This window comes from Ceratotherium simum, chromosome 22, assembly GCF_057802395.1.
Source record: "Ceratotherium simum simum isolate JZ-2026a chromosome 22, ASM5780239v1, whole genome shotgun sequence".
Taxonomy (NCBI): domain Eukaryota; kingdom Metazoa; phylum Chordata; class Mammalia; order Perissodactyla; family Rhinocerotidae; genus Ceratotherium; species Ceratotherium simum.
This window is the reverse complement of record NC_141921.1, coordinates 38,097,698-38,114,290: the sequence shown is the minus strand read 5'-3', so window position 1 is coordinate 38,114,290 and position 16,593 is coordinate 38,097,698. Positions and strand designations below refer to the sequence as shown.

Genomic DNA, 16,593 nt, shown 5'->3' with positions numbered 1-16,593 from the left:
AGGAACCAGCCCAGGGGCTTCCTGTAGCCGGAGGGACGAGCTGGCTGAACCATGGCCCAGGGGACAGTGATCCATGTGGCCCCAGAGCAGCCCACCTATGCCGTGTGTGTGCTGGGCACCGAGACTCAGCTGGATGTCTATGGGTGAGTGGGGGACATTCTGGGGTGGCGCAGGTCTGGTGATGCTGGATGAGCAGGTTCTGCTGACACAGGATGTGTGGTTGGCTTAGACTTCTGGCTCCAGCCTCTGTAGCCGCTGCCAGGAGAGAAGCTGGAGAGAGAAGACGCGAGTGGCGCTGGGACAGGCCTGGACTCAGGGCAGTGGATTCTTGGCCATGTACAAGTGGGGGTTCCCCAGGGCCTCACCACAAATGAATTATTAAGGGCTAACAGGACCACCTCCTTTCACCATTGAAGCAATGGAAGCTCAGAGAGGGTCTGTGACTTGCCTGGGGTCACACAGCAAGTGTGCCCTGGAAGCAAGGCTAGACCTGGACTTCACAACCCATACCTGGCTCACTGTGCAGTTGTTAGCCCACACCTCTCAGCCAAGCCTCCCTCTGGGGGTCCGTAATAACAAGACAGGCTCTGGCGTGGGAGAGGCCGAGGTGGGAAACCTGGCCCTGCTGTTGGCTAGCTGGGTGGCCCTGGGCAACTGAGCCTCAGTTTCCTCATCTGTGGAATGGGGATAATATCCACTTCATTGTGTATTATAGGAATTAAATGTGAATAACCATGAAAACGTTTATTAAGTACCTTCCATGGTGCTGGGCATATCCCTGGTAGTTTTTCATTCATTCATTCCATTCAACAAATACCAATTGAATACCTATCATGAGCTGAGCCTTGCGTCAGGCTCTGGTTAAACAAGAAAGTTTAGGAAAACTCGGTGAGTGTGCATGGTTGGCATTATTGTTGTTGTCAGTAACAGTAGTGGCAGTCACTGGCTTCCTCCATCCCAGGCTGAGCATCTGTGGTCCTCAAATGGCTCCCACAGGAGCATCTGAGACATTTCCTTGAAAGTGTCACTCCCTGCTTGAACCTGGGAGAACAGCAGTAAATGTGTGGGTGGATGGGCCGGCCCCGTGGCTTAGCGGTTAAGTGCACGCGCTCCGCTGCTGGCGGCCCAGGGTCGGATCCCGGGCGCGCACCGACGCACCGCTTCTCCCGCCATGCTGAGGCCGCGTCCCACATACAGCAACTAGAAGGATGTGCAGCTATGACATACAACTATCTACTGGGGCTTTGGGGGAAAAAATAAATAAATAAAATTATTTAAAAAAAAAAAAAATGTGTGGGTGGCCTCCCGGGACATGGAGGGGAGGCAGGAGAATGAGAGGTTGAAGAGCAAAGGAAAAAGAGATGGCCTGACGTCCTCTGAGGCCCCCGACTCCTCTGGGAGCGAGCTCCTGCCTCAGGGAGACACTGAGCCCTGCATTCAACCCCCCAACGGCTCACATAATGATGGCTGAGGTTTATATCACACTCATTCAACGGCCTATGAGGCAGGCAGTGCTGTTATCCCCATTTTACAGAAGGGGAGACTGAGGCTCTGAGAGGTTAAGTAACCCACCTGAAGCCACACAGCTAGTAGGTGGGGGAGCCAGGATTCAAATCTTCCCCTCTCCCCACCAGTCCCTGGACCAGCCCTTCCCATCATTCCTTACCTGTCCTTCACAGCCGTCCTGGCCAGCGCCTTTGTCCTGTCTCCTGTACAGCCACCACCCTCACTGCGGCCTGAATTCTCTCCCGAAAACACAGATGGGGTGGGCACCCCCCCCCCCCAGCACGGCCTCCTTGACCCCCTGGCAGCACATGCATGCCTCCACACATTTGCGCCAGCCGTGCAGTCTGCCGCTGGGCTCAGAGCGCCCAGGGGTTAGAAATGGGGATGTACAGGTGGGAACAGACCACAGGAGCATGGGCGCCTTTCCAGAGCTGCGCTCACAAACTCTGCTTGTGATTTTCGTTCCCAGTTTGGAAAGCACTTTCCGTGCTCAATGGGAAATACATTGATTGTATTCAAACAAAATTCCGCTGACCTGAGATGCATGTTGAAACCCGCTGAGGGCTCTCTGTGGGCCTGTGGCTGAGGTCAGGGCGGTATCCTGACCCCGGCTACCATATGCCAGGCCCTTCTGTCCATGGTTTCTAATCCTCGCAGAAACCCTGCAGGGTAAACACTGTCATCATGCCCACTTTAGAGCCGAGTAAACTGAGGCTTGGAGAGATGAAAACACTTACCAAAGGTCATGCAAATAAAGGAGACTTGAACACAAATTAAAGGAGTCTGACCCTAAACCCACTCCGCCTCCCCAGCACGCACTGCCACTGAGTGCTGTGGGGTTGGCCACACTGGTCACTGCTGCCCGGTTGGCGGAGCTCATGCAGCCTCCATACGGCTTGGGAAAGGCCCAGAAATGGGGGGTGGGGGGGGGAGTCCAGGAGGCGCCAACCACAGAAGACAGTGGGCGCTCTGAAGCTGCCAACAGTGGGCTTCTCCTCTTCCTCCCAGGGACCACTTAGTGTGACAGCAAGGAGCATGGGCAAGTCTGTTAGTGTCTCTGACCCTCAGTTTACCCACCTGTAAAATGGGAGAATTAACACCCACCCTGCTGGGTTGTGGCAAGGATTAAATTATAAAATGCATGCCGAGGATCTGGGGGAGTGGTCCCTCTTTCCTGTAGGACTGCATGTGCCACTGGGTGGGAGGGTGCTGAGGGCACTGAGTACTGCCCGACTACTGGTCCCTGGTAAAGAAACACTGGATGCAGGAGTTGGAGGAAGGATGGCAATGATGTCACTTGTCTGGGACTCAGGTTCTCAGTGCCGCCTCTGCAGAGGCTGTCGGAAGTTACAAGAAGATTCAGCTCTGGATTGTCTTATAATAACACACACCTGGGTGCCCCACAAAACACACACACACACACACACACACACACACACACACACAGTGAAAACTCCCATATGCTTATGAAAGTTCCTTGTTTGGGATCTGAGAGGGTCTGGAAAACAGCCAAAGGGAAGAACCCACGTCCTAAATTCAAATCCCAGTGGGGTCACTTCCCAGCTGGGCCTCACCTCTCCGAGCCTCAGTTTCCCCATCCGGCAGAGAGGGTGGCTGTGAGGCCTGGAGATGGTGGCTATCAAGCCCCGGCAGGTGGCAGACCCACCTGTCTGCGCCCTTCTCCCCGCTGCTGGCAGGGAAGCCACACGGGGCAGAGCAAGCCGAGGCGGACAGCACCACGGGCCAGTGCTGGGTGCCATTGGCCCCAAATCTCTGTCTTTCTACTGTTCTCTGAGCCCTTGTTCATTTTCCTGTTGTACCAGGCGCGCAGTGTGTCCCTCTCCCGTCCCCCGCCTCCGGCCGCAGCCCCTGGGCAGCTGGGGAGGCCTTTCTGGGCGGCTGTGTGGGCATGAAGGCAAAGAGCTGTGCACGGAGCAGAGAAGGAGCCTCCAGGCTTTGGCAGAGAAACAAGGGCCTGTCTTAAGTTTTGGTTTGGTCAGGTAGGTGTGTAATCGAGCAGAAAGGCACCTGGTTAAACTTCAGTCGTGACCTCTCCTCCAGCACAGGCTGAGCATCCTTCATTTCTGTTGTTTCCTAGTACCGTATGCTGAGTGGTTACCGCATGTGGGCCCTCCAAACCACCTAGGAAGCGTGTAGCTGTCATTCTTACTTTGCGGAGGAGGAAACTGAGACCCGGGAGGGTCGGGGGCTAGGCCTAGGTCACCAAGCTCGTCGCCACCCTCCAGCCCTTCGAGGCTGCCTGCTGCTCCCGGGCTGGCCTACAAGGGTTTCCTGTGGGCAGCTGAGCCCCTGCAACCCCGGCAGGATCCAAAACGGCTCCAACTGGCTAGAAACTCCACAACCACAAGCACATGCTGTGGCCTGGCCAGCTGGTGTAGACAGACTGGCCTCTGAGCTGTGTGACATGGTGGGAGGCATAGTTTGTACACTCTGTCCACGCTGACCCTGGCTGTCTCCCCAACCCAGGGAGTTAGTGCGCCGAGGCCTGGGTCAGTGCCCCCTGGGGAACGACAACCCAGCCATCCTGCTCACTTGCCCCCGCTGTGTGGGGACCAGGCTGGAAGCAGGTGGGAAAGCCAGTGCCTGCACCAAGGAGGACAGGCTGGGACACCTATTGCTAGGGTTTAGCAGATGTGGAACCGTGTCCTTGTCAAGGAGGACTTGGGGGAGCCCAGAACTGGACCCCGGATCCTCTGGCTGAGGAAATCATGTCCTCCTAGCCGGGAGCCTCTGGGACCACAAAGCTTGTCCTACCCACGTCGGTCCCCCAGCTCGATGTCTGGCACACAGCGCGGGATGAGTGAGTGTGTGCCGATTGACTGAATGAATGAAGGTGTTCTTTAAGGGAGGACTGTGCCTGGCCCATAGTACATGCTTTTTAAGTGTTTGTTGAATGAATGAAAGAAAGTAGAGCACTGGGAAGGGTCTTATTCATCTTTGTGCCCTCTGTAGTGCCTGGAGCATAGTAGGCACTCAGTTACCTCGAAATCTTTTTGCAACAGCAGAGAGAAGGAGGGAAGGAGGGAGAGAGAGAGGGCAAAGGCAAGACAGAGAGAAAACATACTCAAAAACACTTGACCATCGTGTTGTCAGCCATTACCATCCCTCACCCAGACAGGGGGCTCCCCACACCTCATGCCACTGGGGCACGGCCGTCTCGTTTCCACAGTCCTTCAGGAGGGACCTCCCACTGCCTCCTCCGGTCAAACATTGCTGCCCCCGAGTGTGGTGCGTATTCAATGGAAGGGAGAGAGAAAGAAAAAGAGAGAGAACTTTCCAGAAATTGGTGCCTGCTGCGGGCCTTATCCTTTTTGGATACCTTCCCTTGTAGCCTTGGGAAGGAGGACTTCTTCCTCCCATTTTCAGGTGAGGGAACCCTGGGGTCGTGGAAGGAGGTAGGGGCAAAGCTGGGCTCCCATTCGGGGGCCCCTCCCTCGACCCTCAGCAGCCCAGTCCCTCCCCACCACTCCCCTCAGCCCACACCCCTCCCCCAGTGACCTAGAGCCCTCGGGGCTGCACCTGTCGCCTGGCCCTGGGCGACTCCCTGACTGCAGCTCCGCCCTGACCCCCCCTCTTGGCCCCCAGCCACCGCTGCCTCCACCTGGCTGACTCATTGAAAACACAGCCAGCCTGACCACTGCTCTTTCCTGGTTCTGATGACCAGCCTGCCCTCCTCGTTTCCACTAACGACAGTGATGCCCCCGCCCAGCTCCGGGCTCCTGACCGTGGGTGCATTTTGGCGTGATGTTATGGCCGAAGCAGAGTTCTGGTCGCCATCTCAGCTCCGCCACTCCTGAGCTGTGTGGCTGTGACCCGGGCAGAGCCTCCGTGTCTTGTCTGTGAGATGGGGAGAGGGACACTGCCTCGCAGGGCTGCCCTGAATGCTCACCGGGACAATGCGTGAAAGACCAGGCTCATACCAGCTCTCAATGAATAGCAGAGCGCTCATTCTCCCCAGCCTCAGTTTCCTTATCTGTAAAAGGGGAACACTTAAAGTCCCTACTTCACAGGGTTGCTGTGGAGATGTGTGCACAGTGGTTAACATGGTGCCGAGCACAGAGTCAATAATAAACGGCAGCTCTTGCAACGGTTGCTTATATCACCCGTGATACATCGCTGTGTCTGTTAGAAGAGGAATCCACGCTTTATTGCTCAAGGGTATGCAGGTTGTCAGTGGTGGGAACGAGGTTGGAAGCCAGTCTGTCTGTTTCTTGCTTCTCTGTCTCCTCCACTCTCTAATCAGGACCCTGGCTTCCCCTTTCCCACCTCCTCCTGGGCCTTGCTCAATCAGCCGTGAATCATTCGAGAGAATTTCAAGACCATCTCCTCACCTCCCATCCCCCCCAGGTCCAAGTTTCTTCCATACAGTTCTGAGCTTCCACTGATGTCGTGTGATTCTGCCCCTCCCTCCCTCCAGAACCCACCCTGGCTCCCCATTGTCCACTGTATCGAGTCCCAACTGTTGACCTGAACACTCAGATCCTCTGCTCCTGCTCCCTGCCCCACCACCTTCCAGCTTCCTCACCTCTTGGTGCCTCAAGCAACAAACCTGAGCATTCCTCTCATCCAGCCCAGCAAGTCTGTTAACTCCGGAATGATTCCACCCACTTCTGTGGCTTTTCCTGATAAGAAAATGGCAATAACAGCGTGTACCCTGGACGTAATGCTTTATTTATGCTGCCCTGTGCGTCATATCATGGTTCCCTCAGATTCCAGCCAAATTCAGGGTAATTCAACAATTTTGTCCTAGCACCTTCTGTGGCAGTGGTTCTCACACTCAAGTGTGCATCAGAATCACCTGGAAGGTGTGTTAACACACAGAGGTCTGGGCCCCACTCCAAGAGTTTCCAATTCAGTAGGTCTGGGGGAGGCCCAAGAACCTGCATTTCTAACACATTCCCAGCCACTCGTCTGTGGCTCTCAGATGGGGACACCGTGACATTTGTAAATGTCTACACGTTGTAAACCCTGGGCACAGCAGGATGAGGCGAATGCAGAGAAAGAAACAGTCATGACGTGGTGGAAATGACATCAGCTGGGCTGCCAGGGGACCCGGACCTGCCATTATCAGCCCTGTGACTTGAACACTTTGCCCCTCTGAGCCTCAGTTTCCTCATCTGTAAAGTAGTCATAACAATACCCCACCCATAGGATGACTGTGAAAATGGAGGGACATGCTGGGCTTCCCCTCAGTGGAAGTCAAGATAATTTGGGTAATGCCATCAGGACGGAGAAGGCGCCAAGCCGGAAACGTCACAGAGGGCAGCAAAGGGAATTCTGCTGAATACTTGGACAGAGACGGAGGAGAATAATGTGGCTACAGGTTGTGAGCTAATGTCTTGCCTTCCTAGTGATTTTTTCTGTTTGAGATACGAAAAAACATTTTTATATATATTCATATATATGTCGCTGCAAGAAAAATATGCTCATGGTAAGGCAAAGATTGGCATGGCTGACTTTTTAAATCTGCTAGAATTTGTCACTTGCTTTATCTTATGTCTTATCAGGAAATTGATTTTAGTTCCACTGTTTTTTAATTACCTTCCACCTTTCTGGAACCCAGCTATCACATCACTCGAGAAGGCAGGGTTTTATCTAAGGGAGAAGGAGGGAACTTCTGTGAAAGAGGCACAGAAAGGAAGGGTGTATCGGTTTCCCACGGTTGCTGGAACAAATTACACACACTTAGCTGTTTAAAATAACACAAATGTAATCTCTTACCGTTCTGGAGATCAGAAGTTCAAAAATGGGCCTCACAGGGTTAAACGCATGGAGCTAAAATCAAGCTGTCGGCAGGGCTGTGTTCCTTCTGGCGGCTCTAGGGGAGAATCCGTTCCTTGCCTCTTGCATCCTCTAGAGGCTGCCTGCACTCCTTGGCTCGTGGCGCCTTCCAGCAGTGGCCTCCCTCTGGCCTCTGCTTCCATCATCACATCTTCTCTCACTCTCACCCTCCCGCCTCCCTCTTACAAAGACCCTTGTGGTTACACTGGGACCAGAGGAATAATCCGGGGTAGCCTCCCCATCTCAAGATCCTTAACTTAATCATATTTGCAAGTCCTCTTTTCCGTGTAAGGTAACATCTGTACAGGTTTGAGGGATTAGGATGTAGTCTTTTTGGGGGGACCATTTTCTGCCTGCCACAGAGGGGAAATCTCTTTTTGAGGAAGAAATCCCTCTTGTTGGAGAGATGGGGGAAGGAATCGATGGTGGAGGTCCCCTCGAGATGGGCCTTTGGGGCTGGACTGGATTCTGAGAGAATGGGGCATTCCAGATGAGGGGCGGACGAGAAGCAGAACCCGGAAAATGAGAACGTGTGGGGCGGGTGTGGGGACCTGTGAGGGATTCAGTTTGACTGGAGTGTGGACAGAAGGTAGGGGGAGGGTGCTGTACAAAGGAGGCTCTGGGGCCCCTCAACCCCGGCACAAAGCAGACAAGCAGGACGCCTAAAGCTGAGCTTGGGAAAGTGACGTCATCTCTCTGCGCCTCAGTTTCCCCACCTTTGAAATGGGCATCATGCAGTACCTACCCTACAGGTTGGTGGTGAAAGCAGAGCAAGTTGATGTGTGGAAAGAGCCTGAACGGTGCCTGGAGCAGAGGAAATGCTCTGTGTGTTCACCATCCCTGAAGTTTAAGAACTGGAAATTGACTCCACGTGGACGGAACGAGGGCCCAACCTGGGGTGGACGACGGACGAAATTAAGTCAGGGGAACAGAGGCTAGGAAAGTGTTGGGAAGGTTTTTCTCTTTTTCATCCTCTTCAAATCTCTTTGGTTCTTCAAAACTTACTTCAAAAACTCGTCTCCTGGAAGAAAAATATCAAAATGTTAGTGATCGTCTCTAAGGGATAAGATTTCATTTTCTTCTAGGCAATTCCTTCCTTCCTTCCTTCCTTCCTTCCTTCCTTTCTTCCTTCCTTCCTTCCTTCCTTCCTTCCTTCCTTCTTCCTTCCTCCCTCCCTCCCTCCTTCCCTTCCTTCCATCCTTCCTTCCTTCCTCCTTCCTTCCCTCCTTCCTTCCTTCCTTCTTTCCTTCCTTCCTTCCTTCTTCCTTCCTCCCTCCCTCCCTCCCTCTTTCCCTTCCATCCTTCCTTCCTTCCTTCCTTCCTTCTTCCTTCCTTTTTTCCCCTCCCCCTCCCTCTCCTTCTCCTCCTCCTCCTTCTTCTTCTTCCTTCTTTCTCGCTCTCTCTTGCTTTCTTTTTGCCTTTTGTATCCTGTATTAGTTGTCCATCACTGTGTAACAAATTGCCCTCAAGTTTAGTGGCTCGAAACAATGGCGTTTGTTATCTCGCAGCTTCTGTGGGCCGGAATCCAGTGTGGCTTAGGTCCTCGGCCTCTTGGTCTCGAAGGCTGTGATCCAGGCATCGGCAGAGCTACAGTCATGTTAAGGCTCCACTGGGGCAGGTTCCGCCTCCAAGCTCTCTCACGTGGTTGTCGGCAGAATTCAGCTCCTCATGGGCTGATGGACTGAGGGCCTCCGTTCCCTTCTGGCAGTTGGCAGGAAGCCTCCCTCAGTTCCTCGCCATGTGGGCCTCTCCACAGCTCACAATGTGGCAGCTTGCTTCATCAAGGTGAGCGAGCCAAGAAGGAGAGAGAGAGAGAGACAGACAGAGAGAGAGAAACAGGAAAGTCTTCTGTAACCTTATGCCGGAGGTGACAGCCCACCACTCTTGCCATTTTCCATTGGTTAGAAGAAGTCACTAGGTCCTTCCCACACTCGGGGAGGGAGTCACACAAGGGCAGGAATGCCAGAGGTCGGGATTGATGGGGACATCTTAGAGGTCTGCCTACCACATACGCTTCCTGCTTTTTCCTATTTCTCTATAGTGAATACACAGAGCTTTTGATATAGAGACAAAGAATTTTATTCCAAAAATAAAAATAGATCCAGCCATTCCACTGCTAGGCTGGAAAAGCTATTACACCCCTGTGTTCATTGCAGCATTATTCACAATAGCCAAGACTTGGAAGCAACCTAAGTGTCCATCAAGGGACGAATGGATCAAGAAGATGTGGTATATACACACAATGGAATACTACTCAGATTTAAAAGACGAAATCCTGCCATTTGCGACAACAGGGATGGACCTTGAGGGTACTATGCTAAGTGAAATAAGTGAGACGGAGACATGATCTCATTCATAAGCAGAAGATAAAAACAACAACAAACACATAAATATAGAGATTAGATTAGTTACCAGAGGGGGAGGGGAAGTGAGGATGGGGGAGGGAGGAGGGTGAAAGGAGTGACAGGGCACACGTGTATGGTGATGGATGGCAATTAAGTCTTTGGGTGGTGAACATGATGTAGTCTACACAGAAATTGAAATACAATGATGTACACTTGAAATTTATATGTTATAAACAAATGTTACCTCAATAAATTTAAAAAAAGAGAAAAAAATAAAAATAGAAAATGTAACCATAAAATCCATGTCTTCATGAACTTATGGAGTGAGAGTTGCCACTCTTGGGAGTCTCCATACAGTCTGAATCTGCTCCAACTTATTAGCCCTTCTCTGTCTGTGCAGATTTTACTCTTACAGAAAAGGCTGCTCTGAACATCCTCAAATGCGTCTTCTGGTGCACACATGCAAGAGGTTCTCAAGGATGTCTGCCCAGGAGTGGAATTACTGGGTTTGGGGTGGGCTGATGTTTGACTTTACAAGATAACACCAATTTGTTTACAAAATGGTTAACTTCACACTCCCATGAGCAGTGTGTCAGTTTCCTTTGAACCATATAGTCTACAGTGTTATTTTCACCAACCATGGGGGTGTAAAACCCTGTCTCATGATGGCCTTGATATTTTCATTTTCTTATTAGTGAGGTGGACTGCCTCTTTATATGTGAATGCCTGTTTATGTCTTTTGCCCATTTTTTCTACTAAGTTATTTAATATTTAAATATTCTGGATGCTAAGCTTTCGTTGGTTTTATGCTGTGAAGAATTTCTCCTTAGGTTGTGTTTGTCTTTTCACTTTATAGAGTCTTTTGATGAACAGAAGTTATTCATTTTCACCTAGTTGAATTTATCAATCTTTTCTTTCTTGCTTATTGTTTTTGTCCCTTGTTTAAGAAAGGGCATAAAGATGTCTCCGACGTGTTCTTTTAAAAGATGCAGATACCCATTCATGATGAAAAATCAGTAAACTAAGAATAGAGGGGGACTTCCTCAACTTGATAGAATAGCTAAAAAGGACTTACAGCTAATATCACACTTAATGGTGAGAAACTTGAAGCTTTCCCACTAAGATCAGGAACAAGGCAAAGATAGCCCCTCTCACCACTGCTTTTCAACATCATACTGAAATTCCTAGCTACTGCTTAGGACTAGAAAAAGAAATAAAAGGAATACCAATTGGGAAGAAAGAAAGAAACTTGGCTTTGTTCACAGACGACATGGACATCTATGCAGAAAATCCAAAATAATTGACAAAAAAACTTCTGAAACTAATAAGTAATTATTGGAAGGTTGCGGGATACAAAGTTAATATACAAAAGTCAATCACTTTCCCATATCCAGCAATGAACAGGTAGAATTTGAAGCTAAAAACACAATACCATTTACATTCGCATCCCCCCAAATTAAATACCTGGATATAAATATAGGAAAATATGTGTGAGATCTATATGAGAAAAACTACAAAACTCTGATGAAAGATATCAAAGAAGAAGTAAATAAATGGAGAGATATTCCATGTTCATGGATAGGAAGACTCAATATTGTCAAAGACGTCAGTTCTTCTCAACTTGATCTATAGATTCACTGCAATCCCGATCAAAATCTCAGCAAGTCATTTTGTGGATATCGACAAATTGATTCTAAAGTTTATATAGAGAGGCAAAAAAAAAAAAAAAAAACCAGAATAGCCAACACAATATTGAAAGAAAAGAACAAAGTTGGAGGATTGACACTACACAACTTCAAGACTTACTGTAAAGCTATAGTAAGCAAGACAGTGTGGAATTTGTGGAGGAATAGACAAATAAATCAAAGGAACAGAATAGAGAGCCCAGAAATAGTCAACTGATTTTTGAAAAAGAAGCAAAGACAACATAATGAGGAAAGCTAGTGTTTTCAACAAATAGTGCTGGAACAACAAGACATCCATATCCAAAAAATGAATCTAGACACAGACTTTACATTCTTCACAAAAAATTACCTCAAAATAGATCACAAACCTAAATGTAAAATGTGAAACTATAAAATCTCCTAGAAGATAACATAGGAGAAAATCTAGATGATCTTCGGTTTGGCAATAACTTTTTAGGTAAAATGCCAAAGGCACAATCCACAAAAGAAAGAATTGATAAGCTGGATTCACTAAAATTAAAAATTTCTGCTCTGCAAAAGACACTGCCAAGAGAATGAAAAGACAAGCCACAGACTGGGAGAAGCTATTTACAAAAAGCATATCTCATAAAGGACTGTTATCCAAAATACACAAAGAACTCTTAAAACTCAATAGTAAGAAAGCAAACAACCCGATTGAAAAATGGGCGAAAGACCTTAACAGACAACTCACCAAAGAAGATATACATACGGCAAATAGCCTAGGAAAAGATGATCCACAGCATATGTCATCAGGGAAATGCAAATTAAAACAATGAGAAGTCACTACGTACATATTACAACGGCCAAAATCCAGAACACCAACACCACCAAATGCTGGAGAGGATGTGGAACATCGGAACATCGGGGAGTCTCATTCATTGCTGGTGGGAATGCAAACTGGTACAGCCACTTTGGAGGATAATTTGGCAGCTTCTTACAAAACCAAACATACTCTTACGTATGATCCCACAGTCATACTCCTTGGTATTTACCCAAAGGAGTTGAAAACTTACACCCACACAAGAACTTGCACATGGATGTTTATAGCAGCTTTATTTATAATTGCCAAAAATTGAAAACAACTAAGATGTCCTTCAGTAGATGAATGGATAAATAAACTGTGGTACCTCCAGATAATGGACTATTGTTCAGTACTAGAAAGAAATGAGCTACCAAGCCATGAAAAGACATGGAGGGAACTTATATGCATATTACCAGGTGAAAGAAACTAATCTGAAAAGGTTACATACTGTATGATTCCAACTACGTGACATTCTGGAAGAGGCAAAACTATGGAGGCAGTAAAAAGATCAGTGGTTGCCAAGGGTTAAAGGGGAGGGAGGGCTGAATAGGTGGAGTACAGAGGATTTTTATGGCAGTGAAACTACTCTGTATGGTGCTGTAATGGTGGATACATGACATTATACATTATTCAAACCCATAAAATATACAACACCAAGAGTGAACCCTAATGTAAACTATGGACATTTGGTGATCATTATGTGTCAATGTAGGTTCATCAATTGTAATGAATGCATCACTCTGGCGGAGGATATTGATAATGGGGAAGGCTATGCATGAGTGGGGGCAGGAGACATATGGGAAATCTCTGTACCTTCCTCTCATTTTTGCTGTGAACCTGAAAAATAAGATCTATTAAAAAAAATGATTCAACGTTCTGCCTTTCATATTTAAGTCCTTAATCTGCCTGAAGTTTATTTTTGTATGTGGTGTGAGGATGGGATCAATATAATTATTTTCCCAACTTAATTATTTTCCACATGGATGTGTGATTGTCCTAGCATCATTTATTACATACTCTTCACTTTCCCCAGTTATCTGCAAGACCTCTTCTGTCATAGATCAACCAGAATCTCTCTTAAGTTGCATCTGTCATTTGTCTTTGCTTGAGCCATTACAACACCATCCACGGCTTTACAGTAAGTCATACCTGGTAGAAAAAGTCCCTCAACTTTTGCTTCTTTTCCTTACGGAGTATTTTGACTACCTTAGCCCCTTGGTGTTCCATGTAAATCTTGGAATCAATTTATCAAGTTCCATGAAAAACCCTGGAATTCCATTGAACATATAAATCCATTTGGAGAGAATTCATACCATTATGATATTAAGCCTTCCTAACCACTTTTGTGGTATTTCTTTCTATTAATTTGGGTCTTCTCTAATTGCTTTCAATAAGATTTTATCATTTTTCTCCATAGAAGCCCTATGCATCTTTTGTTAGATTTATCCTAGGTACTTTACAATACTTTTTCCTAATGAAAATTGTATCTGTTTTTTTTAAAAATTATGTTTTCTAACTATTTACTGCTGATGTACAGAAATGCAATTGATTTTTGCTTCTCCACCTGACTAGCTACCTTATTAAACTCTTACTGTTTCCTTTTTAATTTCTCTGTACATTCTTTTGGAGTTTGTAGATAATCATATTGTCTGTAAATATTGGCAGGTTTTTTTCTTACTTTTCAGTCATTATGCCTTTTACTTTTTATTCTCTTACTGCAGTGGCTAGAACCCCCTATACAATGTTGAAAATATGTGGTGAGAGTGGGCATCTCTGTCGTGTTCCTGATCTTAAAGGGATGGTTTTAAATTTTTCACTATTAAATATGATGTTTGCTGTGGGTTCTTTATTTACTTTTTACCAACCATCTACAAAAAAAAAATCTTTTTTTCTGTAGTGATGCTTCCTTTTACCTTCTTATTTTTTTCCTTGATCAATCTTGACAGAGGTTTATCTATTTTGGCTTTGTTGATTTACTTGTCTTCTATTTCACAGATTTCTGCCATCTTTATTTTCTTTATTTTAGGGGTTTACATTCTATTTTATCTTTCTACTTTCTTTTTCTATTTACTCAGTTTTCAGCTTTCTTCTTCCGTTTAAAGATATAGGCATTTAAAGCACAATGTAATACCTTTAGCTCCCCAAAAGTTTTGAAGTGTAATATTTAAATTATTGCTCAGTTCTAAGTGTTATTATTTAATTTCCATTAATTATCCTTTGACTTGTCAGTTATTTAGAAGTCTGGTTTTGAAATTTCCAAATGTATACAGCTTTTAAAAATGGACTTTATGTTAGTGCCTCCTAAGAATTTATGTTAGTGACTCCTAACTTACATTGTGATCAAAGAATATGCTACCTATACTGTATATTACTATCCTTTAACATTTGTTGAAACTTTCTTCATGGCCAATTACATGGTCAATTTTTTTCAGTGATCCATGTGCACTCGGCTTGGGAAAATGTATACTCACTCGTCGTGGGGCACAGAATTCTATATACGTCCACTAAATCAAGCTTGTTAATGGTGGTACTAATTTTTTATCTGCTTCATTTATTGTTAATAGAGAAAGAAGAGTTGAAATCTACAACTGTTATGGTGGATTTGTCAATTTCTCTCTGTATTTTTATCAATTTTTGCTTTATATATATATTGAGGCTATGTTATTAGGTGCATACAAGTTTAGAATGTCTTCTCAATGAGTTGAACCTTATATTATTAGGTTGTGAAATTCTCTATTGCTAATAGTGTGTTTTTGGTATAAAAATTAATTTTGTCTGATATTAATATACCGACCCAGCTCTCTTTTTGGTTAGTACTGGCTTAGTGTATCGTTTTTCCTTTTTTTTTAACTTCATCTTTCCTGGATCCTCATATTTTAGTTGTGTCTCTTGTAAATAGCACACAGTTGGATTTTCTTTGCTTATCTAATCCAAAACTCTCCTTTAACTAGTAACATTAATCCATTTACTTTTATTTTGACTACTTATATATTTGGATTTGTTTTTACCATTTATTATTTAGTTTTATTTTATTTTTTATTTTTTTCTATGTTGACTTTTGTTCTTTCCTTGTCTTTTCAAATGGAATTTTTCTGTTCTTTTTTTATTATTGCATTTTCTGCATGTGTAGAAATTTATGAACTCCATTTCTATTCTTTTGGTGAATACCTTTACATTTTAATCATAAAAATTTAACTCTATAAAATCTAAAATTAAACACTATCTTAATTCCCTCTTCCGTGAAGGAGCTCAGAATACTTCAACTCTCATCACCCCTCCCAATTTATATTCTGCTCTTTTGTGTGTGTGTGTGTGTGTGTCTGTGTGTCTGTGTGAAGAAGATGAGCCCTGAGCTAACATTCGTTGCCAATTCTCCTCTTTTTTTGCTGAGGAATCTTGGCCCTGAGCTAACATATGTGCCCATCTTCCTCTACTTTATATGGGACGCCGCCACAGCATGGCTTGATAAACGGTGCATTGGTCCATGCCCGGGATCCAAAACTGCGAGCCCCGGGCCCCCAAAGTGGAGTGTGTGAACTTAACTACCATGCCACCAGGCCGGCCCCTAGTCTGCTCTTTTTTTAATCCCACAACTTTGGTATTTTTATAACCTTTTTAAAAATACAGACAATATTTTTTTAGATTTACCAAAATATTTACAATTTTATTTGCTCACTATTCTTTCTTGCATCCCAGACCACGCTGTTGGCATCAGATATCTTCTGCTTAAAGTATGTTTTTAGAAGTTGCTTTGGTGAAAGTGTGTTGGTTTTAAAATATCAGTTTTTCTTCATTTGAAATGTCTTTATCAAAATATAATTTTGTTGGGTACACAATTCTAAGTTAACAGTAATTTTTTCAAAATACTTTGAAGATGTTATCCAACTGTTTTCTAGATTTCATTGTTGCTGTTGAGAAGTCTGCTTTCAATCCACTTGTTGTTCCTTTATAGGTGATCTGACTTTCCTTTCTGGATACCTTTGAGCTCTTCTTTTTGTCTTTGGTGTTCTTGAGTTTAACCACTATGGTGTGTGTGTGGGTGCACACGCAGAAAAGGGAGTCCTTGGAGATTTCTCTCACTTCTCACAATCTCAGCAGTGCTTTAACAAGTATATTTTAATCATAAACCAGTTGTTTTGTAAGAGGAAGGTCCCTCAGAGTACTGGTCTTCCATAATTCCAGAAGCAGAAGTCTGTGTGATTCTTTGTATACGCACAACCCTGTGTGTGCACATTTGTGGAGTGTGAACCTCTGGGTGTGCACATCACTCTATGCACACATCACTGTGTGTGTCTTTGGTGTGCACATCTCTCTGCTATTTTCCTAGTGCAAGTGTAAGCCCTCCAGGTCAGGGGATTTTCTTTTTGTTTCTCGCTACCTCCTGACAACCTCCCAGTACTTACTCCCACGGTCAGGGGAAGACTGGCTGCCA

At 45.7% G+C, this 16,593-nt stretch overlaps 1 protein-coding gene across 1 annotated transcript in view; it reads left to right on the top strand.

The window, feature by feature from the left end:
- PADI4 (peptidyl arginine deiminase 4) overlaps positions 1-16,593 on the top strand; it is a 39,068-nt gene continuing 22,475 nt past the window's right edge. The window contains exon 1 of the mRNA XM_004425635.3: positions 1-143. Within this exon, the coding sequence (XP_004425692.2) occupies positions 52-143 (92 nt within the window). The 5' untranslated portion in view covers positions 1-51. The remainder of the gene's footprint in view (positions 144-16,593) is intronic.